Source organism: Aptenodytes forsteri, unplaced genomic scaffold (genome assembly GCF_000699145.1).
Source record: "Aptenodytes forsteri isolate BGI_AS27 unplaced genomic scaffold, ASM69914v1 Scaffold336, whole genome shotgun sequence".
Lineage (NCBI taxonomy): Eukaryota > Metazoa > Chordata > Aves > Sphenisciformes > Spheniscidae > Aptenodytes > Aptenodytes forsteri.
The window spans coordinates 775,257-801,468 of NW_008794911.1; the positions used below are offsets into that span (position 1 = coordinate 775,257).

Consider the following 26,212-nt stretch of genomic DNA (forward strand, 5'->3'; position numbering starts at 1 on the left):
TAAATTCTTGGCTACTTTTGCTTATTTCTCAACCAAAGACAAAGCACTTTATGAATTTATAACTCAGGGAAATGCTTCTCATCAAATGGCAACAAAGTATTACACATATAATTAGTGTTTTCATCAATACAGGCAATGTTTAAAGATGATCTCCCTTTATTCAAATGTAATAAGGAGAACTTGTACCCAAAATGGTAGAAGTGGCTTGACAAACCTTTGAATAAATTTTACAATAATGTCTCTTGCTGTCCGTCTCGTTGTCAGGAGAAAGCAATGTCACAAGTAAAACACAAAGCCCTGCCACAGAGCACTGATCCTTTATGGAAATTAATCCTTCAGAGTCAAGAAGGCTAGTTACAGTTTCTGAGAGAAAACTAAGACCCAAAATTAAGGCCAGTGTACCTGAACGAAAGTTTTATCTGTTCTTGCCAGTTCTCCCGCCCTGGCATAACATAACGCTAGATCTGCCTTCCTTGATCTCCTGTCCTCACCCTGCAGGTGCAGTGGCACTCTCTCTCTCTGCACAAGGTGACTGTGCTAAAAATAAATAATTAAACCTACGCACAGGAGGTGGCTGTAGGTAGCTTTCCCTGAGGAAGTCACACATGCCCTTCTCTCCAGACCTCCTAGACAGTGTGCATTCAACCTTATACCTCAATCAATTTATTGCCTCTCAGAGAATATGTTCCATTCCTTCAATTGTGGTTTTTGTATTGGGATTTTTTGTTTTGTTTTGTTTTTAATTAAAATAGCAAGACAGTGTCTTGTACAAATCATCCTGTTAGCTTACTTTTTTCTACTTTCATTCGCTTTGACTCCATGAAGGCAACATTCAGTCTTTGTTCAGTATATTCATGAAGAATATCTTCTCTTGCTGCCAGCATTTTCAAGGGGTTCCTTGAGGACTGGACTCTGCGCATAGGCCTAACTGCACGTTTGTGCTCTGCTACAGAAGATATTAACCTGAAAAATAAGCAGTGTTTATAATCATCAGTTAATTTTCCTAGTCAGAATCATCTAATGACAAGAGATACGCTTTGATTTTGGATGTGACATTTGTTAGGAAATCAGGATCAGTTCATTGATTCAGGCAGAAGAGTGATTTCAGAAACGTGTAGAAGAAATGGACATGCCCAGTACTAAGGTATCTACAAGATGACTTAAAGCTGAACATTTTGACCACCATCCCTATGTCTGCATTCATAACAATGGGGGAAAAATATAGTTCTTACTTTGGTGCATAAGGATCAAAGATGGCATCAAAGTCCTCATCAAGGTCCAAAGGCACGGAGGATGAAGGGAAATCCACATGGCGATAAAATTTGGAAAACGTTTCATCATCATCCAGCTTCATCACCTCTTTCACAGATTTTCCGGTAACTGTCAGCACTGTCTCTTGCATCCCAGCAACTGTAGGAAAACAACACCTCACCCAATAAATAATCATACTAGAGTTTCTAACTCTAGAACAGGTAAACATGGCTTGTTTGGTAGTTGTTGGGGTGGGTTTTTTTTGGGGTGGTGGTGGTGTTTTGTGTTTGTTTTTTTTTTAAATGGATGGAGTTTGAAGGAGAGATGGTAGAAAAGTCAGTTGATGAAAAAAACGGACTGTAACTGCTACTCATATGCAATAATCTTTATTACATATTACATGGGAAATATGGCTGAATAAAAAGTTAGGTACTATAAAAAATGAGTTGTTTTGGTAGGATGATATAAGCATTTTATGGTCTTGTATATTCCATCTTGCCTCCAACCACATAATTCCTTCCTTCGAAAAGATCTACTAGAACTACAAGTGGAAAAGTCACTACTTCAGACTAGTGAGTACGGCACAATCATTATCCTATGCTAGCGCCTCCTCTGCTGAAATGTGAATATGTTTGTTTATGGTATTTGACACTCTACAAATTACAAAAGGATTTTTGTCTTACAAATGGAGGACAGACACATGAGATAGAAGCACCAGAGAACTCTAGACAGCTTTGTAAGTAGCCAACAAGCTGTACAAGGAAACTATGAGCTGCTACAGAGAGTCAGTTCTCAAAAAAAGCAGGAAGGTGAATGAATTGTGCTTGGGAGCAGCTTAGTGTCCTATCTTGATTTTAATAAGATTAAACTACATTTCAAACTGTTTCACTGTGTATGGCAATATGGTTCAGACTGGCTGTGTGGTTTTAAGAAATTTTGCTCTCAAGAAGAACGTGTACATTGTGTGTAGAGAAAGAAGAAAGTTATTTTGGCATTTGTGATTGATTCTATTGTACATTTGTAATACAATAGCATAAGGCTTTTTTGTTAAAATTTAGCAAAGACTGAATCACAAAAATAAACTGTGTGATCAATAAGTGCAGTCTGAACAAAGAAATACCCAGTTTCTGTTACCAGATATTTTAACTAAGAGGTACTTTAAGCGATTTACTGAAGTTGGAGAGTGGATACACTGCCACCTTTGGTTAACTCTACCAACCTTTGTTATTCAGCCTTCCCAAGAACGACTCCAACTTGTCAAGCTTCATATCTGATTCCAATTGCATATCAGGCCTGGCTTCAATTTCTAAGCAAACCAGAAAGTAAAACTTGTTAATTGACAGGAAGTAAAAAAGCCTGAATGTATTTCAGCCATTTTTATTCCTTACCTTCCAAGGGCTTTGTAACTGGAGTGGTAGACTTCTGCCGGTTACTGAAAGGGGATGCTACTGGTGTCAGCGCACTTGGAGAAGCCAGGCCTGCGTAAGAACACAGAACATAGGAAATGCAGTCCTGGGTCAGCCCACGTTTCCAACAGTGATGACAGGGGAAGCTATTTAGGGGAAAGCAGACAAGCCAGGCCACTTCCTACAGTCCTTCAAACTTTCCCAGCCTCCACAACTGTTGTATTAGAGATGGCAGTGTACTGCCCTGCCTGCTCCTTAAATCAACAACAGCCTCAGAAACTGTCCCATTCACAAGAACAAAACTTTGTTTCCAAGTCTCTGTAAGCAAGCTAACACAAGATACATGCTTTCTCTTGAATACAGTCATTTTGCTTGTTTTCAAGGTAGCAGCAGTTCACTTAGTCTACATTTTGGACTCCAGTTCTACCACAAGCCGCACTTTAAAAACATGCAACTGTTCTGAACAAAAAGATATGGTTAGCAGGGAAACTACCAAGATCTTGCTTGGCACCTTCACCACCCTCACCCCCTCACCCCCCTTTTTTAATTTAAATCCATCTCTATTAATACACATAGCAGGATGCATCTGACCTGTGAATGCTGTCCCTGGATTAAGCAGTAATTCTTGGGCCCTGTTGCGTTTTTAAGAATACGTGGAAATGGAAGTAGAAATGGAAGTCAGAGTCCCCACCACATCAAGCACTACTCCCTCCTTTTGTTGTACTCTCCTCCCTTCTTTTCAGCAACTATCATAAAGCAATTCATTCTGGACCCAGTGGATAAAATAAGATGATTTTTGTTTAGTTCTTTTCATGTGAATCTACGTTGCCCCAGTAAAAGAAATGGCACTCTATAGGTTTCGTGTTTTTTATTAGGTAGAAAAGCATACTGAAGCAAAGAATTGCATCTATTACCTCTTGTTGCATAGACTTTCAGTAAATGGGGAAACTGACATCTAAACTTTCCTCTAATATCTATTTTCCACTTAGCCACAGCTTACTAATTACTGAGCCACAAAGGTTTAAGCCTTTAGTTATTTTGATCAGATTAAACCGATACTGTGCTGGGAGAATATATACTAACCACGTTTCCACTATCTTTAATGCAACTCCTAGCAAGTCATAATTTTGAAACAACAAGATAGATTTAGAATATAATTGAGTAGCTTTTCCACAAACAATTCTTTCCCTGTTACCTAAGAGACTCAAAATTCCAGCAGGTTTTAAGTCAACTGGTAAAGCCTTCATAAAGATGTTTTTCAGAGGACACAGCTCTTAAGCAGCTCTCCCAGGACTTAATCCACAAGACCACATTGAGAACTGCTTCAGATGTTAGTGAAGGATCACCTTCCAGTTAGGACTGAAAAATTTTCATCTATAAGAAGCAATTAAAATACAGCATCTGTGCACATGTATATAACAAGGATTTAATTTTGCATTGCTTTCTCATCATCTCTTAAATTAAAAACTCATCATGATAATTTATTCTTTTAGGCAACAAAAATAGCACACATCTGAATAAAATCCCACTTGGGCTACTTTTATTGATGCCACTGTCACTGGATTACCTTGCTTCTCCAAAAGAATGATCGCAGCACCTAAAGAGATCCTTTCAAGGTATTTTTCTTTCCCATTAAGAAGAGCAAATGCTATCACCTTCTACTCCTTTCCAAAGACCAATCTATTTGGCAAAAAAAAAAATCTCAAAAAGCAGTCTGTGGACAACTGAACACTTTTTCTTGGCGACCCTCCAAAATAGGTTAGTCTTTAAACACTGACCACTGGCATTTCTAGCAGTAAAACAATGTAAGCAGCAGCTAAAATATGTTACTAATAGATGTAATTCTTAATACCATGTATCTGTTTATCTGCCAACAGAATGTGGCTTGGATTGCAAATGGAGTTACTCCCTGTTGCAATACTGCCCTCACCCCACAATGATTTTTTTTTGGTGGTTGTCATTTAACTCCAGGTTCATTGTTGTTGTGTTTAATAACCAAGTTCTTCTAACAAAACAAAATTTAATATTCATTAACCACAAGAGATCAGTTTAGGTGCCTTCTTCCCGAAGCTATCATCTTCCCAAGCGTACTGCATGAACAGCTATATTTCTACCATATAAAGCCTTCAGAGACTCCTGTCCACTTCAGAAGAATAATTGCATCTGGAAACAGTGACTGAATTCAAGAGGTCCCAAAAATGTCAACGTTGCTCCCTTATCATTTCTACTCCCTGGTTCTATGCAGAAATCTGTTCAGTGATTTCTTCAGCCAAACACAACATTTCAAGTTGTTGTCCAAAACAGCATCCATAAAGATAACACGTGTTTGCTAAGTATTCCCAGTGATCCTAGGAGTGGGGGAAGTGCCAGCAATAGCAACAACTAGATTTCACAACTTTTCCCTAGACAGTGCACCTGGGTTTTCAAAGGAAGAATAAATAAGAAAGAGTAATCCAACTGTGCCCTCTGGGTTGTATTAGAAGGAAAAATGGAACGTATGACTGTTCAAGTGATTGACTACCACCAAGCAAACAGAGCCCAGTAATAACTGGATGGTAGTGCAACAGTGCAGAATGAAATGCATCAATACCAACGGCCACAAGAAGCTAGAGTGAACAGCCTCATGACGAGATATTCAGTTGAAGATAAACAGTCCTCCTCTTGCTAAACACGGATACTGTTTCTGCATAGCTTTAGCTTGACTTTATTTTGACTAGACAGATAAGCAGTGGCTTATTTATATTAGGATCATTTCATCACTGACCTTTTTTCACCATTCGGCCAGCTACGGTGAACTGCGTGGAGTCATTGGCTGCTCCTTTACCCTTGGACTTCCAGGCTTCTTCTCGAGCTGTAATCAGGTGTTTCCTTTCTTCAATGGTCATCTGACTCTCCTGGTTTTCCGCCATTCTCTGCTTTTTTTGGGGAAAAGAGAAAGAGATGTTTAAAAAATAGATAAACTGACCAGGATATAGCAAAGGACTGGCTGAACATTTCAGCTGCTAGCTGTAGAGGGAAAAGAACAGAACAAGCTACGAAAGGAAAGTCACAGACACAGCTTAGTGGCCCTGACCCTGAGAAGCTTCATTGTTTTGCTGCCCCATTACACTGTGAAGATAAAGTTTTGGTCTATGCTCTTTGACCTTTTCTTGAAACTACCAGCCAAGGCAAATGGCATCCCTCTAAGCAAAGCAAACCATTTAGTCTGCATATGATACAATTTTCCAGACCTTGTTCTTTTGGAACATGACTTGCTACACTAGTGAGATCACTAAACTGATTTTCAGCAGATGTCTTCAAGTGTGCAAATCTGCAGGTGGCACAGGGAATAACAATGAAGAAGTGTAACTTCAGTTTGTGATTTCTGAATCACTCTCTTACAGTAACTCAATTCTCCAGGCAGAATTAGCAGCCTTATCTCTCCAGAAGCTGCTCACTTCAGTTCCCATGTCATATTTTTCCAATGACTGTGATCACCTCCCTTTTTTTTTAGGTCACCCTCAGCTTTCCTCGCTTGCTTTAGAGGGTAGCAGCCAACAGCTTGAGTGATTAGAAGCAGTTAGGAGCACTAAGTATCTTAGTGCCCTCCTAACACAAAGGATTGACGACAGTACATTAAATAGGAAAGCAACTGAATTTACATATTTTGCTGTAGCTAGGTCAGGCCAAAGAAATATTGCTTCAATGCACTTATCTTAAAAATGTAGCAACATTTCAGGGATTATACTGCATAGAAATAAAGTATAAAAGTATTTTTAGTGCGTGGGACTGTCAACTCTAGAATTACTTCCAAGTTGTGTGCCATTTGGCATTTTTCTTCATAACCTAGCTGCTAGAATTGAAAAAACACATGAAAATCTAAAGCTTTATCACAGCTGTAGCTCATACAACCACAAAGGGGAAATGAAAAAGGACCCAAAAGCTTGTGAGCATAAAGTAAACACTCTTCTCCATTTTAAGATACAAGTAAGAGATATAAACCCAGACATTCTTATTTATTTCTTTTCTTAAAATCAAACAGACTACATAAATCAGTCACTTTATATAAAAACTCTTGTGACTGCAGAGGACACACCGACATAGAGATTTCACAGCTTTCAGCATTTACCAGGAACAGTATCCATCAGCCAGAAGAGTAAGGACATGCCAAGAAGTGGCTTGTACAAGGACTAGGACATGAGAGCTCTCCACTCCTTCCTCTGGTTCCATGTACCTCCGCAGCAACACTTGCTTTTAATTTATTAGGAAAGATAGCTGGGCAGCCAGACACTATGACAGCAAGTCATGATAATCAAGATAAAAACCTCTGATTTTTCCCTAGAACTCTGAAATGTTCAATAGAAATAACAAGATGCAAGCCTATTCAATATTGCTTCCCCTGCTGTAAAAGCATTTGAATACTTTAAATAAAAACACCGGAAGTAATCTCTGTTCACTTCCCCCAGTCGCTACCCATTCCAATGTCAAAAGCACAGGCACCTCTGGGATGAACAGCTGGTAGAAAAAACCCCACAGCAACATACTGTTCTTGGCAGGAAATTAATATATACCTAATGAAACCACAAGTGAAATTTCATACATAAAACAAATACTTTTAACCTAGTGAGGATGCTGACTTTGATTACAATATGAGGGGAAGCGAGGGAGAGGCAGGAAGAAGTAGTCTCATTGGATTCTTTTTTTTTTTTTTTTTTTTTTTTAAGTGACAGGGGGCTTAATTTTGAACTTTGTCTCCAGCAAATACCTGAAGCTCCAGAGTCTGCAGAGCTACTGGAAGTTCTGAAGACACAGACCTGGAATGCGTATGTGTTAATCACTCCACACGTAAACTGTAAGAATGATCATAAGTAATTCTGGAGCCTTGTCAAAGGACAAAAGAGAGTAAGTAGCTGTCTAACGGTAGAAACAAACTTTTTTTTTTTTTTTTTTTTCTCCAGCAAATACCTGAAGCTCCAGAGTCTGCAGAGCTACTGGAAGTTCTGAAGACACAGACCTGGAATGCGTATGTGTTAATCACTCCACACGTAAACTGTAAGAATGATCATAAGTAATTCTGGAGCCTTGTCAAAGGACAAAAGAGAGTAAGTAGCTGTCTAACGGTAGAAACAAACTTTTTTTTTTTTTTTTTTTTGAATGGAAGATTTCAAGCTGCTCTGTTGGGCAAAACATCCTTGGAGAAACAATCTTTTTTTTTTTTTTTTTGAATGGAAGATTTCAAGCTGCTCTGTTGGGCAAAACATCCTTGGAGTTCCTAAAAAAACAAAATCAGACTGGATGTGTATGTTACAAAACTCAGAGCAATTCCATATTAGATCTCTTCCTAATGCATGAAGACTCCCACCTTCCTCTATTAATAAACAGATTAACTAAAAAAGATGATAACCTGAATAGACACCAAGCAACCCCTAACCCATTTAATTTACTGTAACAGTCCTAGTGAAAAATAAAAGTATATGTGATGCTTAAAAGAAAGAATAATTTTCTATAGCTGGAAAACTAACATGAGCCAACGCAACTGTCAAAAGAAATTTCAGAACAATTATACCTGGTAATTGGGAGTAGTTTAGAAAGCCTTCACAATTGCCAAATGACAGCATTTTTTGAGGAACGAGTTGGTCAAAGCACATTGTGGTTGGGAGAAAATACGTCAAGAAAGGTAAAAGCCGACAAGCTTTTAAGCGCAAATTTTATCTCTAAGTAAAAAAAAAAATTAAGATATGGAAGAAGACTAAATCTCAAATTTGTAACTGTGACATTTTGATAAGGGGAGCTAAAGACCCCAATAAAAAGCCAAAACAAGAATTATTTCAGTGTATGAGGAATAAATAAAAGCTTAGGAAGACAACAGCTCCAATGCTATTTTTCCATTAAACAAAAAAGGCTGCTACATTCAATGAAATATCCTAATTTGTCATGAAAAATACATCCATGTTTTCACTGATAGCTCATTTCAGACAAATGATAAATTCCTAAAATGAAGTGAAACAGAAAAAGGATCAGATGAATTGGCATCCAACAACACGAAATAACTGGAATAGGAGATGCCCCAAACACAAGCGGTGATTGTAAAAAAAAGCCTTTGAAAATGGGAAAATGTATAGGACTGATAAAAGCTCAGATGGGGACAATATTTAGAAGAAGTAGAACTAAAGCATGTAGGTGCAGGTCACACAAGCTGTATGTTGTTCCAGACACTCATGGGAAGACTGCTGTAAGACAATCAATAAAGAATCAAAGCACAGGCGCGTAATTAATGCCATTCCACATGTCATTATGGAAAACAGGTTTAATCAAAATGGTAAGTTTGATGAGATCAAGTATGATTAAATATGTTAACACAGTTACCTCTGATTTCTTTAATATATTTGACTTAATCACAGATGACATTCTGAGGTTTTTCTGAGCAATATAAAAATACCAGTGCAGCTTACAGGCTGCAAACTAGTTAACTGACTGAAAAATTATTTCTAAACAGAAAAGAGCCATGCAGTGATCTGATTCTTCCCAACTTTGATCAAAATGTTTTCATGCACGTGGAAAAAAGATACAGTTCTGCTGAGAACACCCTCAGGATGACACCAACATACAGAAGAGTGATGAAGATAAGGAAGAAATAATTACATAGTTGGGTAAAAAAAGGTTATCAGAAAAATCTGGTAAACGAGGCTTTTAAGAGAAATGTTATTTGAAAAGGGAAACAAGCAAAAACCAGCCAATTAGGAAGACAGAAAAAGATGAGAAAAATTCCCATGGAACAGTTGTTCTGAACATATAATCTCTACTGCAATAGCTCATCCATTTCTGGCCTCTACACTTCTATCCAGGATGCTGACAATTTTGAAAAGTTTCAGGAAAGGGCTAAAATATTTTTTCAAGATTTGGAAAAAATCTACCTCATTAAATCAGATGAGTATTTATTTTTACTGAAGAGAGGGTTAAGAGTTAAGTTTTACCCAGTGAGAGTAATTACACATGAAAAATTACTTAATACTGCAGTGAATTTTCTGTATGTTGACAGTTTAGAATAAAGACTGTGTATTTTTCTAAAAGATCTGTTTTAAGTCTGAGAAGAAGTTACAGACTCGATGCAAGAACAGTTAGAAACAGGGATTACTTTTCTCCCACTGCTTGACTAGTCTGGATGATGATATTGGTCTTTTCTAGCACTGCAACACATTTCTTGAAGGTACGCACAGGCACTCCACTGCTTCTGCAGTGTCAGTTCGTGCTAAGGAAGGGCCCGCATCTAGGCAATGCTCCATTTTGTACCCTACAATTTTCCAGTCCAAGCAGTGTCCCCTTTAGGTCACAAGAACACAACTGAGAGTGGTCTGTTAGCATGCTGGTTTGTTGTTTGGGGTTTGGTTTTGTTTTTTGATGCAAGAAATAAGAGAATTCATTTTTTTTTATGTTGAAGATCAAGACTGCCCCTACCTGGGGGAGTTTTTCAAAAGGTGGATCCACTGAAAACCAATGTTATAAAAGAAGAATTCAAAAAGTATCCATTTGCTTTTTAATACAAGTAACTTCTCTGGTTTAGGCTCCTAAGACAAAAAAAGCACAAGAAGAATCCAACAGCTGTACAAGTATGGAAGAGTTTCTGCATTGTTTTCCTCTGCAACTGTAGATGCATCTTGTTATAAGGAGAAAACTCAAATGCAAATACACATCTTCCTGTTCAAAAGTGGTTTGAGCAAAATAGAACATACTCAACTCATGTTTGGTGCAAAGAACAAAACAATTTATTGTGCCAGAAAAAAACCCAAACAAATCTGTATGCACCTTGACACTATGCTAGAAGGAAGCAGCTTTCTAAGAGGGCAGGATGTAGCTCACCACGGTCAATGGAAAGATGAAGACTTTTTGGGTGTTCCCCTTTTAAGATAGATGGGATGAACAGCCCACTGAAGGACCTCTTCTCACTACTGGAGGGATATTATTTTAAGTTAGACTATATATCTACCTTCTAGATACATAGAGCTGATGAACTCTGTCACAACAAAATGAATAGGTTATCTGAAGTAAATAGTAATAAAGCTGTATTAAATCCAGAGCTTACAGAGAAGAGGTAACACTAAAACATTTCAGTTACCAGCCCCAAATCTAATATTCAATTAAAAAAAATTCAGAGTAAAAGATCATCCTCCAAAACAGCTATGAAAGTGAATGCAGAAATGGTAAATATCAGTAGTCAAAATTTTTATTGTAGTTCCAGAGCCTCTGCCATAATCATTGTCCTCTGTTCTAGCAGTGAATATCTGCCCCTTGGATTCACCTCCATTACGCATGCTGGTCAGAATGCTCCCCACATGCGACATACACTGTATCTTGTGTGGGAATGAAGAACCCAATGGACTCCTTGCAGTTCTACAGCCACAGATCTCAGCTGGGAGGCAAGGGACAAGGAGGTGTAATAAAGCAGAATTAGATTTGCATAGATCTAATGAGACCTTCCAGTGAACTCTCCTTGTTTTCTCGTGGTTTTCTTCAACTTGTTTCTTTGCCCACTCCTGCCTTTGCTTTTTTTACCTCTGATCATGTGAAACAGGTACTGTTTGCTCAGATCAAGATCCAGTATTCTACTTCTGCTCAAAGACAATCCTGTTATCTAGCTCTAGCTGAAGAAAGTTTGTCTTTCTCACTATCTATTAATTCTTCATAAGTAAGTTCTTCAAATTATTTATGATGGAATTGCAGAGGTATGGACATGATTTTGAGGAACCTTCACATGAAGCTTCTCTAACATTTACTGGAACAGCAGCAGAACTCTATTCCCAAGCAAACACAAAGTTAACTCTGTTGCCACAAGTTGCTTTGGGAATATGCATCTTCGATCTGAATGTAATTTTGTGTCTTAATCCTCCATCCAATAATTAAATAGGAAGTTTATACAGCATTTCACCTTCCATCTCCAAGGATGACGTTCATCAGAAATTAGAGAGCTTGATTCTTTCAAACTAGTACTACAGACCTTAAAGGAAGAAAGCGAGAGAGAAGCAGGAAGATGGGACAGTCAGAGAATAGAAGCAGGATGTGCCAAGGCAAAAATCCTTTAGACAGGGACTAGGGAAAAGCACTACAGGAAAGCCACCTCTGAACAAAAGCAGCTTGTTCTTTACAGTCAATACATTAGATGATTTTATGTCTTACATTGTATATGTGCATTACTTACAGAGAAGTCAGGGTACGCAGCATTGTATTCTAAAATAAATGCTGTGCAGTTACATATTGTTCCTTTTATATACCCTTTTTAAAAACTTGCAAGTTTTCAGTGTTATAATGAATGCAATAATGTCTCCTTCATTTACTTTCTCACCTATATAGTCTAACAGATAGAGAATTTTTAGAAAAGCAACCGTAAGAGAAACACTAGCAGAATGTATATTGAAGAGTATACAGCATAGTGGCATAATACTATGTTTCTTTAAAGCAGCATTTACCAAGCTGCTTAATCACTTAAGAGGATTATTAATTTCTAAAAAAAAAACCTGTCAAAATGTGCTTACTTGAAATTGTTGAGCATTTAAATTGTGCAGACTTTTGCTCACCTGATTAATGGGTAGAAAAGGATGAAATTTATGGAGAGCGGGTATAACGGGAGAGTAAGTAGAAGCATATACAGGTTCCTATGACAAGGACAGAAGCAAAGCAAAGGAATTAGAAAAGAACTGGACTATCAGAAATGGAGATGGAGGGGAAATAACTCATCTTCCCCTAATTTCTTAAAATGAAGTAAATCTGAATCTTTTAATCTTCTAGAAATGTTTTCCCTATTGGAAAGCCAGAGATCAAAAATGTTGTCATAATACAACAGCATTTTTACCAAAGCCATTCCATGCAGGAATTAAACAAGTTAGTAACAATATCACTACAACTCAACACAGAACGAAACAGCACAGCCAGAAGATACACTTTTCATATGCTGATAATTTTTATGTCTTTGTTTTCATGCACCATTAAACTGATGAACCACGTCAACCACAATGTGAGTAATTCTGCTGCAAGTTTAATCAGACCCTGCTAAATAACAAGCCATCCATTTTCTGGATGAAAGGCAAGAATGCTTACTAAAACTGGGATACTCAAAAGCCATCTGGAGGGAATTGCTAAGCCCACAGCACCCAGCGAAGGTGAGTTCACCATTCTAAACAAAGCCTACAAATAACCCCTGCCTCAGAGCTGGGCTTACCCAAAGCTGATTAGACATGGCTTTATCATCTATAATTCTTCTTTCTTTCTATAGGTTAAAGCAAATGTGGAACATCGCACAGAATATGGGTAAATGCAGCTTGTTAGAGTGGCTCAAAATGAAGCCTAATCATTAGTTTCAGCTTTGATTAGAACTGGATACGAGCACTTGGTGGATGCCATATATGAAATGGATAAAACTATTACCACAGCAAGAGACTAATATTTTGCCTAACGGTCACTTTTTAAGGGCTCACCCCCTTTAAGATTTTTACACACTTCATCTCTGACTAATTCTGAATTGACTGTTCAGCCCTAGCCTTTAACACCAGTGCTGAGCTGCAATTTGAACTTGCTGTAAGAATTAAGTGCATTTCAAATGTCATTCACTGCTTTAACGCGACTGCAATGCAGCTGGTAATCACATTAATCAGGGACTCTGTTAAAAATGGCTGACTATAAAATAGGAATTTTCATTCCAGTAAATCTTGCTATTTTGATACTAAGGAAAGATTTTAAACTTAGTTAATTTTTCTACCCATGAAAAAACCAACAGTCTGGAAGTCTTCCATCCAACCTAAGATGATGAATACAAATATACTAAATCCAAAATATTTTTCCCAAATCAAAGGGATTTTTTTTTCCAGTAAGACATTCCTCAGTGTACAGTTGTTCCCCTGATGTTAGAACTATTCTTGGAATGGTCCAAGTATGTTTTACCATACATATAAATAATTTAAGAAGTCTCACAGCTTCCAACAAATTTTCCTATGTGCAGCAATCATCAAAACAGATGCTGGACCTCCAAGTAAATCTCAAGTTCCCCCCTCATCTGTATCTCCTTGAGTTAATTCCTTAGTCCCTTTTTTTCCCCATTTGAGGTTGCTCTGTCAGCTTCTCCATGAATTTTATGTTTTTTCTACAGTTTAGCCTACATATAAATGACTATAACACATTTGGAGAAATATCTCACCGTGCAGACAACTGTGCAGAAGCATTTTGACTAGAAGTGATCAAACAGCACTATTTAATGTAACTATTTTATTAAGAGTATGAATCTTTCAACTTTTGTTTTTTATAAGAAATCTAAATGTACTCTAATAACTTCTATTTTATACAGCTATGCTTCAATAATCAAATCTCTAGAACAAGTTAGGTAACCTTTTAAAAGACACACATAGACAAAAGAAAACCTAAAAAGGTGTCTGACTACATGAACGGGAGTGACATACTGCAACTAAAAACTTCAGGCATTATTTTGAACTAGCAGGGCATGACAGAAGTTTACACACCCTTGGTGTTGATGCATGACTGCCATGTGTAGAAGTTGTATTTTAACTAGCTCAAAACATAGTAATCAATACAATTCCTGCATTTTTATTGCAATCCAGCAACAGAAAGCACTAAGATTCTTAAGTACACCATAGTCTCAAAGCTCTTCTACAAACAGACTTCAGTGGCACACTGCTTCATGGTCCTCAAAGGATAATAGCTATCACATTGATTAATTACCAGTAATATTTCCAGATTTAAGGGCAGCTGACATGGTGTGTTGCAAGCAGTGTGGTCAACTTAGTGAAGCTTTACATTATTTATCACGTATCACGTAATGAATGAGCATCACAAATATCAATACAGTTAAGGGAGTTATGTATCTAGTAAGACTAACATTTTTTCTTATACATCTAAGATTTCACTCATTGGCAGATATGCAAATCCTTTGATTTAGGCTCTAAATAGCCAAGAGCTAACATGGACCAACAGAGTGGGTGACCCAGTGTCACAGAAACTCTCACTGCTAGCATTGGCACTTCAAAGCTTGTACCCTTCAAGCACTTCATGCTCGCTTACTTACTTTGAAAGCCTAACTTGTGCTACGCTGAGTGAAGTTGCTGCACATGGTAACACAGCAGGGAGGATATGGGTGCTGGGGAACGAGAAGAGAGAACAAAGGTTTTGTCTCTGCCTAAATCTTGGCAGCTGCTTAAAGCTTTTTCTCAACCCCATTGTCTTTAGCTGGAGTACATTTGTTATCTGATCTCAAAAGTTGTCATTTAGGAGACTAGCCTTTTAAAAATGTGATCGCAATTTTACTTTCCTCGCTGAAACTATTTTTGCTTTAGGACATCTTTCAAACTAGCAACTGGATTTTTGAGCAAGTCCACAGGGCAAAATCAAACCAAAACCCATAAAACAAACTGCAAAAATCAGCTTTCTTGTTTTTCTGTCCAATTAACACACAACCATTGATGCGTCACATGTTCAGGCACAGATTTATCCTCAATAATGACAGACTGTGTAACACTCCTTACTTGTAATATACGGACGGAACAGGAGACTTTTTGTTATTGTTTGCCTATACTATTTAATAGAAGCAGCATTTTCACAACTAAATAATTGGATCCAAAGATTACCGTCCTCACTAGTAAAATTTATAACACAAACTTTATCTTCATTTGTCCTCTGTGAAAATAGTCCTTCAAAAATTAAAGGCTTTTGAAACAGCCTATTTTACCTGACATTGTCATTTTCAAAATACTAGACTCAGAAGGGAAGAGTAGTTGAATGAGCAGTTCATTTTGAAGCAAATCTCCCAGTCATGCTCACTTTCTGTGCTTTGGTTCACACCGCAGAATGCGCAGACTTTTGGATGAAACTAAGCCCTGAAGCACGCTCCTGAATTACCGCGTAACACCATGGCTGCTAACGGCAGTCAGGCCACAGGAGCAGACTAAATTTAGCCTGAAGCAAAACTTCACTGAAGCAAAACAAGTAAGTATGGCATGCATAGCAGGTCCTCATCAGTAATTGTTCTGCTTTACAGATCCACTCCTGCTGGGCAACATAACTTACTCATGTATAGACATAGCCAGAATGTGCTAACAATGTGGACTTCCTTTTCCTCTACACCTTTCTATCCACCTCCCACTCTATTCACTAACACTGACAAGACAGATGAAATCCTTGTCTAGATGGTTTTGGCTATCCACAAACACCAAAGATCATGCAAGATAACCAAAAGCCAAATGACTCATGAATGCTCTGGTACCTGCGTTTCCTCAGTGTTTCTAGGATCCAAAAATCACTGCTCAAAAAAAAGTATATGCACAGAGACAACACAGCTTTAGGAATCTGAAATTTTTACAAGCTCACCCATACTACAGAAAACACCTGAACTTAAAGTCTTAAGCCAATTTCATTGGGGGGAAAAAGGCTTAAATCATTATACCTGTAAATGCTCCAGAAGCCTTACAGGCCCACTCACTGGTTCATAATCTGCTGATGTAAAGACACTGTAACCAATATTATATGTCCCAAGACAGTGAAGACATTCTCATTTAAAGAGCTCTCATGTTGGGAGAATTGTTTTTTAAACAAGCCTGACAACAAGAGGAATAGCAGGAGCTAGTAGCTAATATTAGGCATGCCTGTCTAGTTGGATGCACCTTCAAAAAGCTGAAGCATTTCAAGCAAGATGTTTTTTCCAAACAAGGAGAGAGTTACCTTCTTCAACAGCTGCTCAACTTCTTGCATCTGCGCACTACGATCAGTGACAGAGACTTTGGCATACTCCTGCTTTTTGCCGAGCCTGCTTTTCCAATCTTCTTCACCACTCTTCTTCAGCAATGCCAACCTAGAAGAAAAAACATGCCAACAGGTAGCTTTAAACACTGTACTTCCCGTTATCCTCAAAAGCTACCCTTATTGTTTCACTAATGTTGCATTCAAGAGAATTTGAAATTAATTTTTCTAACATTAACTATAGTTATTTACATTTCATACACATATACAAAGCTCACAAATGAACACCAAGCCTTTACTGAACATGTTGAATGGGAATTATCTATCAAAACACAGACATCTAGATCTGAGACAGGCATCCCAGTTAATTTGTACAGTGAGTGGAAATTGCCAATACAGTCAAGGGAGACCGAGGTACAACGCAGATCATCCTAAAGTAGACATATAAATAGGTTAGATTAAACCGTGTTTCCCCCCCCCCCCCCTTCTGTCGATAAGGCATGGAGAGTGACTAGCTCAGCTATGGATGCTTATGCTGTAGATGTCCAAAGTTAATAAGATGAATCCTACCTTTGGTCTTTATTGTACTCATTAAAAAAAGATTTTAAAAATTATTTTCTTTAAAACCCAAGAAGAAAGAGGTCTATTCAGCAGGCATCCACCAATCAGCTCTCATCAGGCACATCAAACGACAACTCTGCAGTTACTGCTTTCACTACAACTCCAGTGACTGACTCCTAGGGATCACTTAGTATCTCCTTGCTTAGCTCAGGCATTGCTGTGACACAAATCAGTAGTACCAATGCACTAGTAACTTGGTGCTAACTATAATACAGCTGTGAAATCTATCTGCAAGATTCAACTTGTTTAAATGATGTCATATTTAAAATGTGGATTACTCACTAATCTGGTAAGTAGGATCTTTTAAAAGTGCTATTTCCTAATCTTGAGCAAAATTCTGAATATAGAACAAAGGGACACTAACTGGCTCTGGTGGGGACAGCATGTAGAATTATTTTGCTAGAATTAGAACCTATTTGTCCATACAAACCCTGTGGTGATTAGTTTTGGGGGCAGGGGAAGCCAGTTAGGAATACAATGTCTACACAGGCATGATCTTCAGTTTACCTTCCTCAGAAATTAATATTTGTATGAATTTTCCAGCTTTCAGAAATCATTCTTAGTACTCCATAAAATGTAGATCTGCAGTACTTGTGCAAACAGTTGCATTGGTCCGCTAAATAATTTTTATTTTAGTTGAATTAAGTTTTACTACATAACTTTCTTTAATCTAGGGCATTTCAGTAAGGATTATACAAAACCCTTAACCCTATTAATATTTGAACAGGTTCAGTAGTTAAAGTGTTGGCAACCTATTTTGACCACAAGATACAGAGATTCCTTTTTAGAGATGCGATTACTGTTACCCTCACAGTAAGTCTTGTCCTGAAACTCTGAGGAGAAGGAAAGGGTAGGATCGAATAGGTCTAGCCAGAAGCCAAGTTTCAGGCAGCTGCTTCCTGCAAAAATCCAGGGGTGCAACCATCCTACTGACCTATTCAAGGATGACCAATTGGTCCTAAGGCAGTCATTTGAGAAAAACTGTGAATGCAGAAGAAAGTAAATCCACAGAATACAATGGCAGTAAGAATGTTAGTATTCAAGAAAGCAGTTATTTCCTCTATTCCTGCCCAGGCAGGCAGTGCTGGCAGGCTTCACATTGCCTGGTTGCTTCATACCTCACAGCATGGGATGAGTAGGGGTGAGAAGGACTCACAATAAGGAGTTGAGGCCACGGTCATTGTTTCCAGAACGTATACAAGATTTCACTGCCCAGAACTAATCTTCTGGAGTGCATCCATGCATGTGTGAAACTGTGAAGGAGACCAAGATGGGACTGAATTGCCACCATGCAGTTGAATTATCTTCAGTAGTTATGTTCTCTCAGGTCAGCTTTGCTTAGAAATGATCTGCGATAATTGAAGCTGGAAGGCATTTTGGTCAGCTTTGGCCTAAGATGGGTTTGTTTTTAAAAATGTCTGTGACTGCTCAGCATAGCAGGCAGAAAAAAATTTTTTTTTTTTTTTACCTGACATTACTGCAGGGTATTTTCCCTAGACCTTTGCCCCAAACAGCTTGGTTGATCAGGAAGAGAATCTCTCTAATTCTAAGAATGCTTCTGTGCCTCTGGAGACTTTGTTTTCTCCTCTGTCATAAGGATGGATTCATACTAGCCCTTCACTCTCCACTTGTATATGTAATGGAAAATGGAACAACTAGAGTGAGAACACACGTTTGTCTGTTTTGAGCAATGAAATCACCACTTACCACTTAATGTATGCCCAGTATACCATTGAAAACTTCACGGCTGTGTAAAACCTAAAGCCACACATTTGTTTCAAATGATGGAAACAGCAATAAACTCAGACTGCCCTGACCAGGGTATTTTCCCTAGACCTTTGCCCCAAACAGCTTGGTTGATCAGGAAGAGAATCTCTCTAATTCTAAGAATGCTTCTGTGCCTCTGGAGACTTTGTTTTCTCCTCTGTCATAAGGATGGATTCATACTAGCCCTTCACTCTCCACTTGTATATGTAATGGAACAACTCATTCCTAGAGTGAGAACACACGTTTGTCTGTTTTGAGCAATGAAATCACCACTTAAAGAGATATGTATGCCCAGTATACCATTGAAAACTTCACGGCTGTGTAAAACCTAAAGCCACACATTTGTTTCAAACGATGGAAACAGCAATAAACTCAGACTGCCCTGACTCAGCAACAATTGGAGGGCACGCTTTTGTATGAATCAAGATGCAAGAACTACTGAATTCACACACACAAGCAATCCCACCAGCTCCATAGATTAACTCAAAGTAGACAGCAGTTGATTCTTTGGAAAGTCTGCAAAAATAAGGCAATTATTTGGTCTAACCCTTGGATTTGTTTAAGGCCTGCTGCCTACTAGTTTCATTGCATACCTCTAGTTTTCCACTTTTGATAAATAATGAATAATCATTCATTATTCACTTTCACAGTTGTATTCATACTGCTTTTGCCTCCAAAAGTTCCTTTTCCAACCTGAAAAAAATCTGCCATCAAGATAGGATGATCATCATCCCAGAGGTGTCAGGATGGGTTCAAAGCAAAAGCTTTCACAGCCAAAGGCAAAATGTTGGATTAATACTGAAGGGAAACAGAAATAAGATTTGAACAATGGTTTTGCCTAAACAAGGAGCGCTGTATGAAAGGTTGTGGCAAAAGTCCTGGCAAAAAATGTCAAAAATGACACATCTTTCTTCTGTGGCAACATTTTAGTATCTTAGCTACTAGTGTTATCTTTGAGACAGATCAAACTGGACACAGGCTTGGCTTTCACACGTACTCCATTGGCTGCACTTGATCAGTTCTTTTCAGCTAAATCATAAATCCTGGAGGCTAATATGAGATAAGTAACTACAAAAAGAAAGCCAACTGTTAAAGAGTGCATAAATTCACTATAGTGGGGACTAGTCTGCATAAGAAAGTCTTGCTCTGGCATCCATACATCAAAAAAGGTTGAAAATTAAGTTTAGGCAGGGCTCTTCCTGAGAAGAAACGAATGATGGTAAGAGGTCCACCAGAAATTAGAGTTATCTGTAGTTTTTTTAAATGGTGATCATGGCATGCAGCTGACTTCTAAAGTGGAGTTGATTCTAGCAACTTTGGTCTCCATAAATGCACAAAGACAGGTAGTTACACGCAACTAATGCTCCATTCGAAGTCCTCCAAGACATTCCTCTTCCTGAAGGCAAGACAATTAAAAAAAGGTTTAAACCACTCGTATATAACACATCAGTTGATTGGCCCTGGCTGCCTAAAACAAAACACAGCCAAAACTACTCAAAGATATGAGCCTTTGCTCCCTCTCACCTCCAAGCTGTGTGTTTGCAGAAGAAGAGAGGATAGGTGTCTTTTCTTCCTTGAAAAATCATGATTTTCATTCTTCCATATAATATAGGTAATTCTGAAAATGCCAGGTATGCACTCACTCCACAAGGATAATATTAGTTCAGTGAAGTAAATCTTTGTGGAAAATCACTTTCATCCAGACCAGCATGCATGCATCCTGCCCAAATATCATTACATCTGTGGAAAAGCTGTTCTTCCATAAGGTGAAAGAATGTCTGACACAGCCAGAAAAATCCACTGGATGGGAAGATGAAGTTAGTGAATGTAAAAGAAAAAAAATATCCAAATTGTAATAGTTAATCTTTAGCAGAAATGTTCTTTGAGGTTTATGAATACTTGGCATCAGCTATAGCCAAGCAAGAGAAAATGACTGGTTGTAGTTTTTTAATTCTGAGCCAAGAAGTAGAATACTGTGGTATTTTGGAAGGCTAAAACATTTTGATACCAGCTCTGCCATTTACAGACGTTTGTGGAATCATAATATACGAATTCCTGACAAGACAGCAGGTATTTTCTTTTGTCAGCTTTGGGACTGACTAGACAGTCTTGGTGGCCTAACGGAAGCGATTTCAGATTGCAAGTGTGACTGACAGTCTTTAACATCAGTTCCTCAAGAGATCAACTCAACTGAAGCATTAAATTTAGGACTGAAACAGCTGCTAATACTTGGATCTTCCCTTCCCTCCAAACTCTTTTTCCCCACCAGGATCAGCAAAGGCAGATCGCTTACCACCTATAAACCAGAAGCTACTGGTCTTAAACCTTATCTGCCCAGACAGTTGACATATTTACAGAAGGGGGACGGCAGGGATTAAGGTTGCTTTAAACAAAACAACAACAGTAAACTGAAAAAAGTAAGTACATCCTTCAGAAGGGGGACTAAGACTGCACAGCTGTTGTAGCTGCCCCTGCACCCCCTCTTTATGTTAAGGGGATAACAGGGAGTGGGGATGCTCTATAAATGAGGATGACCCACACACATCCTAGAAATATATGAATTTAAGAAGTACGCTTTGGAATCATGTTTAAAAAAAAAAATGGAGTTCCTAATATCACACCCATCTCCCGAAGTGCGGGAATACTTTTACACAGTGAAAGTTTAATCAAGTAGCTATTTCTATTTATTGGTTCTGCTTTCACTGCAGAAAACTGAAGTAAAAATAGGCCTATTTGTCAACCCAGAGCAAATAATCATAATTTTACTCACTGGACTGCTGCCAGATCCTTTTGCAGTTTGGGGCTGAGTTTATACTCTCAAAGTTTTAACTATATTAGAATGACTTTTACAAGCACTACAGCAGCTATTGGAGCTCTAGCCGTGAACTCCTACTGTTCGCACAAGCGCAGAACACTTAACATTTTGTTTCAGATCAGAATGATCTTGGGTTGGAAAAAATATTTCTAATACTCCCACAAGCCCGTCCAAATTATTACCCTTTTAAAATCCCTACAGTAAGTTCTCAGAGGTCAAAATGGCAACCATGTATTTCTGAAGTAAAGAGGGAAACATCACAGAGTCTATCCCTGACTCCCTGTAGTCGGCTTACTTAAAAGAGACTACTCCCATAGACCAACAAAAAACTAGCTATTAAAAAAATATCCCATTATACCTGTTGTAACTGAAAGCAGAACCTGGGGAAGTATGTTGAGTATATCAGTATAAATGTAACTAGAACATGTATTTTTACAACTTTCTGAACTACTTATTGATTATTCAGGTGGCTCTTTCAAAATCAGATTATCACATTCTCTTGAAGAGTAATTCTCATTCACCACCATCTGCTTTATAAGCATGTCAGGCAGATTAGCCGCATGTTTCTGCTGTTAGTATTTGACATCTAATAAAGCCTAATAATCACTGCTTAGCTTTTTCAGAAACAGGTTTAAAGCTTCTTTTTATACCATCAGTCTAATAACTGTATTTATAGAGATCATTTAAAAAAAAGTGAAATTTAAGTACCTTTCCTTAATTGACATCGTTTTGCTGGAATTATCAAGGACATCCTCAGTTGTTTGTGCTTTGTTCTCTCCAACGGAAAACATCTCACAGGAATTCTTATTAAATTTGCCTTCCAATTGTTCAGAGAGCTCCTGCAGTTTACAGGATGCCGCAGCTGCAGTTTGCGAAACTGTCCTCATTGCTGATGTGCTGGTGAGTTCAGAAGTAGGTTCAGCGTGGTCTGCCCATTCGAAAGAGAAGTGCTGAATTAGACTTAGCGCTATTCTCAAACATATTTTACATTACTAACACTGAAGCAGCAAATCTGGTTTTTAACATTCAAATCACATGAAAAAAATTCTGGCTGAGCTAGAGTACAAAGATTAATCGTGCAATATTATCTGCTGCATAGACTGGCCATTTGTGACTGAAGTTCACATGAAGCCACAGAACATCACGTTCAATACACAATTCTGAACGTCATATGGATGAGGCACAAACTGCTGCTCCTGTCATCACCCCAACAGGAAAACAAATGGACAGATGAAAGTGACAGGGGAACAAAGAGTAGGGGAAGAGAAGGAGACAAAATTTAAATAAGAAATTAACTTACTGGTAAAGCAGTTTAATGCATAAGTAGCATACTAGGAGGACATTTAATAGCTTAATAAAGGTATTATTTTCTAGGAGGCTTTTTTGGTTTTGTTTTTTCAAGCAGCAATTAAACCACAGGAAAAACTACCTTGATGAAAGATAAATGCACCATTACGGTTATCCTTAAGGAAATATAAGTGATCTTCATTTTTCTTTTTGAAATTTTACAAGCACAACACCCCTCTGATACACAACTGCTCTTGTTTTATCCCAGTCTCCATCTCCCCTGCAGTCACAGAAAGTTAATTGGATAGAACGGACACTGCTTTTGAGGAATACAGGCATAACTATACCTTCCTCCCTACGCCTGTTCGAAGACCATTAAATTCAAAATAAATTAACTTCACAGGATGAAGACAAAAGCACTTCTAGCACTACAGGGTAACGTGGTCCTGTACCCCATCATAATAAAACAGAAAACTAATACAACATCCTTCTAAATTCAGCAGAATAGAAGGCTTTATGCAACAACCAAATTGACTGATTATTTCCAAAGCACTTTATTTAAAGATGGGCGAGTTTACTTACTAAGTTTGAATTATGTTTTGCATACAGAAATGTAGTTGCTCTGAGAATTACTTGGTTTATATTTCATCACCACATTGAAGAAAAAATAATAGTAGTTTTGCAAAATTAGTTATCTGAAAATTATCCACTACTAGCTATATATGTACATATGTACATATGTACACATAACTATATATGCACAAGAAGGCAACAATTAAGAGCAGACACTTGACCCAGAGCAGCAAGTTTAGCTTGTTCAGCATTTTGGAGGGCAGGGGCAAAGGCAAAAGAGGAAAGGATAAATCTTAGCTTCAGCATATAATACCACTTCTTTCAAAGTAAGAAAATCTGAGTAAAATTGAGCCGTCTTTAAATGCTGAATAATTGAAAGAATAACAAAGAGAAAACTGTATTTGTAAAACTTAAGATTTCACAGGTATTTCTCTACCTTGAAGCAGTGTTAAAAAAAGGAAAAATAACCAGCCTTGATAATGCTTGAAATGAAGATATTTAAAACTAGAGAAACACCATTGTTTGCTGAACGAGACTACACCAAAAGCAAGTATATACTGCACCTCTTTGCAAAGTCTTGCTTTTCATAATACTTTCCAAATCCATCTTTTCTTCAAAGGACTGACCTTCTTTGACTTCCCATTTACCTTGCATGCGAGTATCGATTTCCTTCTGTTCAAGAGGCTGAAAAAGTGCTTGTGAACTAAACAGTTCCATGCTGCCCTTCCTCAGGAAGCTGTATGTTGTCTCTTTATGGTAGTCTCCTGTTTTTTCAGGAACAGGATGTGTGGTTTCTTCCTCAAAGGAGCTGTACTTTGTAATTTCATTAGCTTCATGTGCTAGAAACCTCTTTCTCTCTTCTTCATGCTTCTTTGATGCTCTGTTGCTTTCTAGTGCTTCCATTGAGGGCTGCCACTGTTCTGACTTCTGTGTGCGTTTTCCTGAAGACTCCGAGTTTTGTGCTGAAGAGTGGAATCTCAAATCAGCTCTAGCTGCAGTGCTCACACTTCCATCACTTGCTGGCTTTGCGTGCAGGTCTCCAGCATACAGCGGAGAAAGGGCAGATGCCATTGCTGAAACTGATGTTGCAACTGCAGTTGACAGGGGAGTAATTTTTCCACTTTCATTTTGTACCTATGAACAACAACAAAAAAAGACTTAAAAGCTCGGAAATCATCAATTCCTGAAAACAGTCTAATCACGTCAGTTCTTCAGAGGTATGCTTCCATATGAATATAGTGCTCTATAAATATAGGCTAGAAACAGATAAGGAGAGCAACAATGCCCCCATAATTTGGCTGCAGATAGATTATTCCACCCAGGGAAGAAACGACTGCATGTGAACAGCAACATCTTTAGTAATAAAGGGTTTATGTGTAGCATGCAACACGACATTGTGTCAGGGCTGCATGAAAAGTTTCATACTGACATGGTACTGTGCAGCACTGGGGAAAGAAATTAGCTCAGGTTCCAGACACCGGATGACATGCCATGTGCCCAGGCTAATCAACTCTGCATCTCAGCAGGGCTAATTAGCTTTGGCACAGCTCTGCTCTGATACAGTTATGCAGCTTCCAACTCTGGAGCTAGCTCAGACAGACTCTGCTCTGTGCTGTCCTACATAGGGCAGCCATTCCTGATGCTTCTGCCACATAAATCATCTTCACGCAGGACTGTTAGTCTAAGACTAATATCAAATATCAAACATTGGCTGTCACGTACATCTCTGAGCAAAGTATTTGAATCTAAGAAGCATATTAAAAAAACCTCCAAATTTGCTTTGCCAGCCTCTACAGTGGAACGATTATCTTTTTTACTCTTCTAACATAATAATTTTATAAAGTTTTCCTAGAGACAATTAAGATGCAAAATTTTTCTGAAATGCAGAGCTTGGCTTTGTCTTCTCCAAAGGAGACAAAAGCTGTGAAAGAGACTGACAAACATGCCTTCATACACATCAGGAGAGGTTTTTTGTTTGGCTTTTTTTGTTGTTTTCTTAAACTGCAGGGCTAGTGAACAGCATGCAAAAGGAATAGATAAAAGCACACCAGTAGGAGGAAATCAATTGAAAACTTAAAATGCACATGCAAATTCCATAAAGCATGGACAACACATTTATTCATTAAACAAATAGGAAAGCAGAGCAAAGACTACTATGCTAGCTCAAAGATTCCAAAGAAAGATTAAGAAAATAGTTACCAGTTTGCTCTTTTTCCATTGCATCTATCAGAATTAGAAATTTAGAGGAGATCAGCAAAGGGATTTCAGCTTTAATTACAAGATATTTACATTTGCAATTATGTATTTTGGTAACGTAACCCCTAGTTATCTATTTTGATATGTTTCTTTTGCTTCTTCCTAGAAAAACTGTAACTGCATCTCTAAACATCTCAACGCTCCAAATGAACAGTTCACTATAGAAAGTCTTTTTGAAAATACACTCCCATTGAACCTGGTTCAGAGTCAACTCTGGTTTCTTTTGTTATGTTCAGAAAGAGATGACAAAACATGCTTCCTCTGCGTTTCCTTGCTTGAAGAACAAATTTGTTCTGTAAAAGTCTGACAAACTAATGTGACTGTCACTGGTTTCTTTCTCATCTGCTTCAGCCCATTTCTGTCGATCACCTTCCTGGCTCCCAAACAAGTTAGTGACACAATCATTAAAAAGTCCAGGTCGTGACAGTGGTTGGCATGTGGAAAATGAATGGGAAGAGCACTATGTAAGGTCTGGAAATCTTGCTAAAATAATTTTTTTATTTATTTATAAAATAAATAAATGTAT

The 26,212-nt window shown here is 38.1% G+C and overlaps 1 protein-coding gene across 19 annotated transcripts in view; it reads right to left on the bottom strand.

Annotated features, from left to right (window-relative positions):
* The window catches only part of SVIL (supervillin), a 114,527-nt gene that overhangs the window by 17,459 nt on the left and 70,856 nt on the right, over positions 1-26,212 (bottom strand). For 10 of the 19 annotated variants that reach the window (XM_009275175.2, XM_009275171.2, XM_009275165.2 and 7 more), the window contains 10 exons: positions 25,630-25,653; positions 23,994-24,564; positions 22,279-22,498; positions 16,350-16,479; positions 12,206-12,283; positions 5,422-5,572; positions 2,640-2,729; positions 2,471-2,557; positions 1,233-1,410; positions 791-963 (listed from right to left, as the gene is read on the bottom strand). In XM_009275175.2, the coding sequence (XP_009273450.1) occupies positions 791-963; positions 1,233-1,410; positions 2,471-2,557; positions 2,640-2,729; positions 5,422-5,572; positions 12,206-12,283; positions 16,350-16,479; positions 22,279-22,498; positions 23,994-24,564; positions 25,630-25,653 (1,702 nt within the window). The remainder of the gene's footprint in view (positions 1-790; positions 964-1,232; positions 1,411-2,470; positions 2,558-2,639; positions 2,730-5,421; positions 5,573-12,205; positions 12,284-16,349; positions 16,480-22,278; positions 22,499-23,993; positions 24,565-25,629; positions 25,654-26,212) is intronic. The other 9 variants (XM_009275170.2, XM_009275180.2, XM_009275172.2 and 6 more) reach the window with 5 other exon arrangements.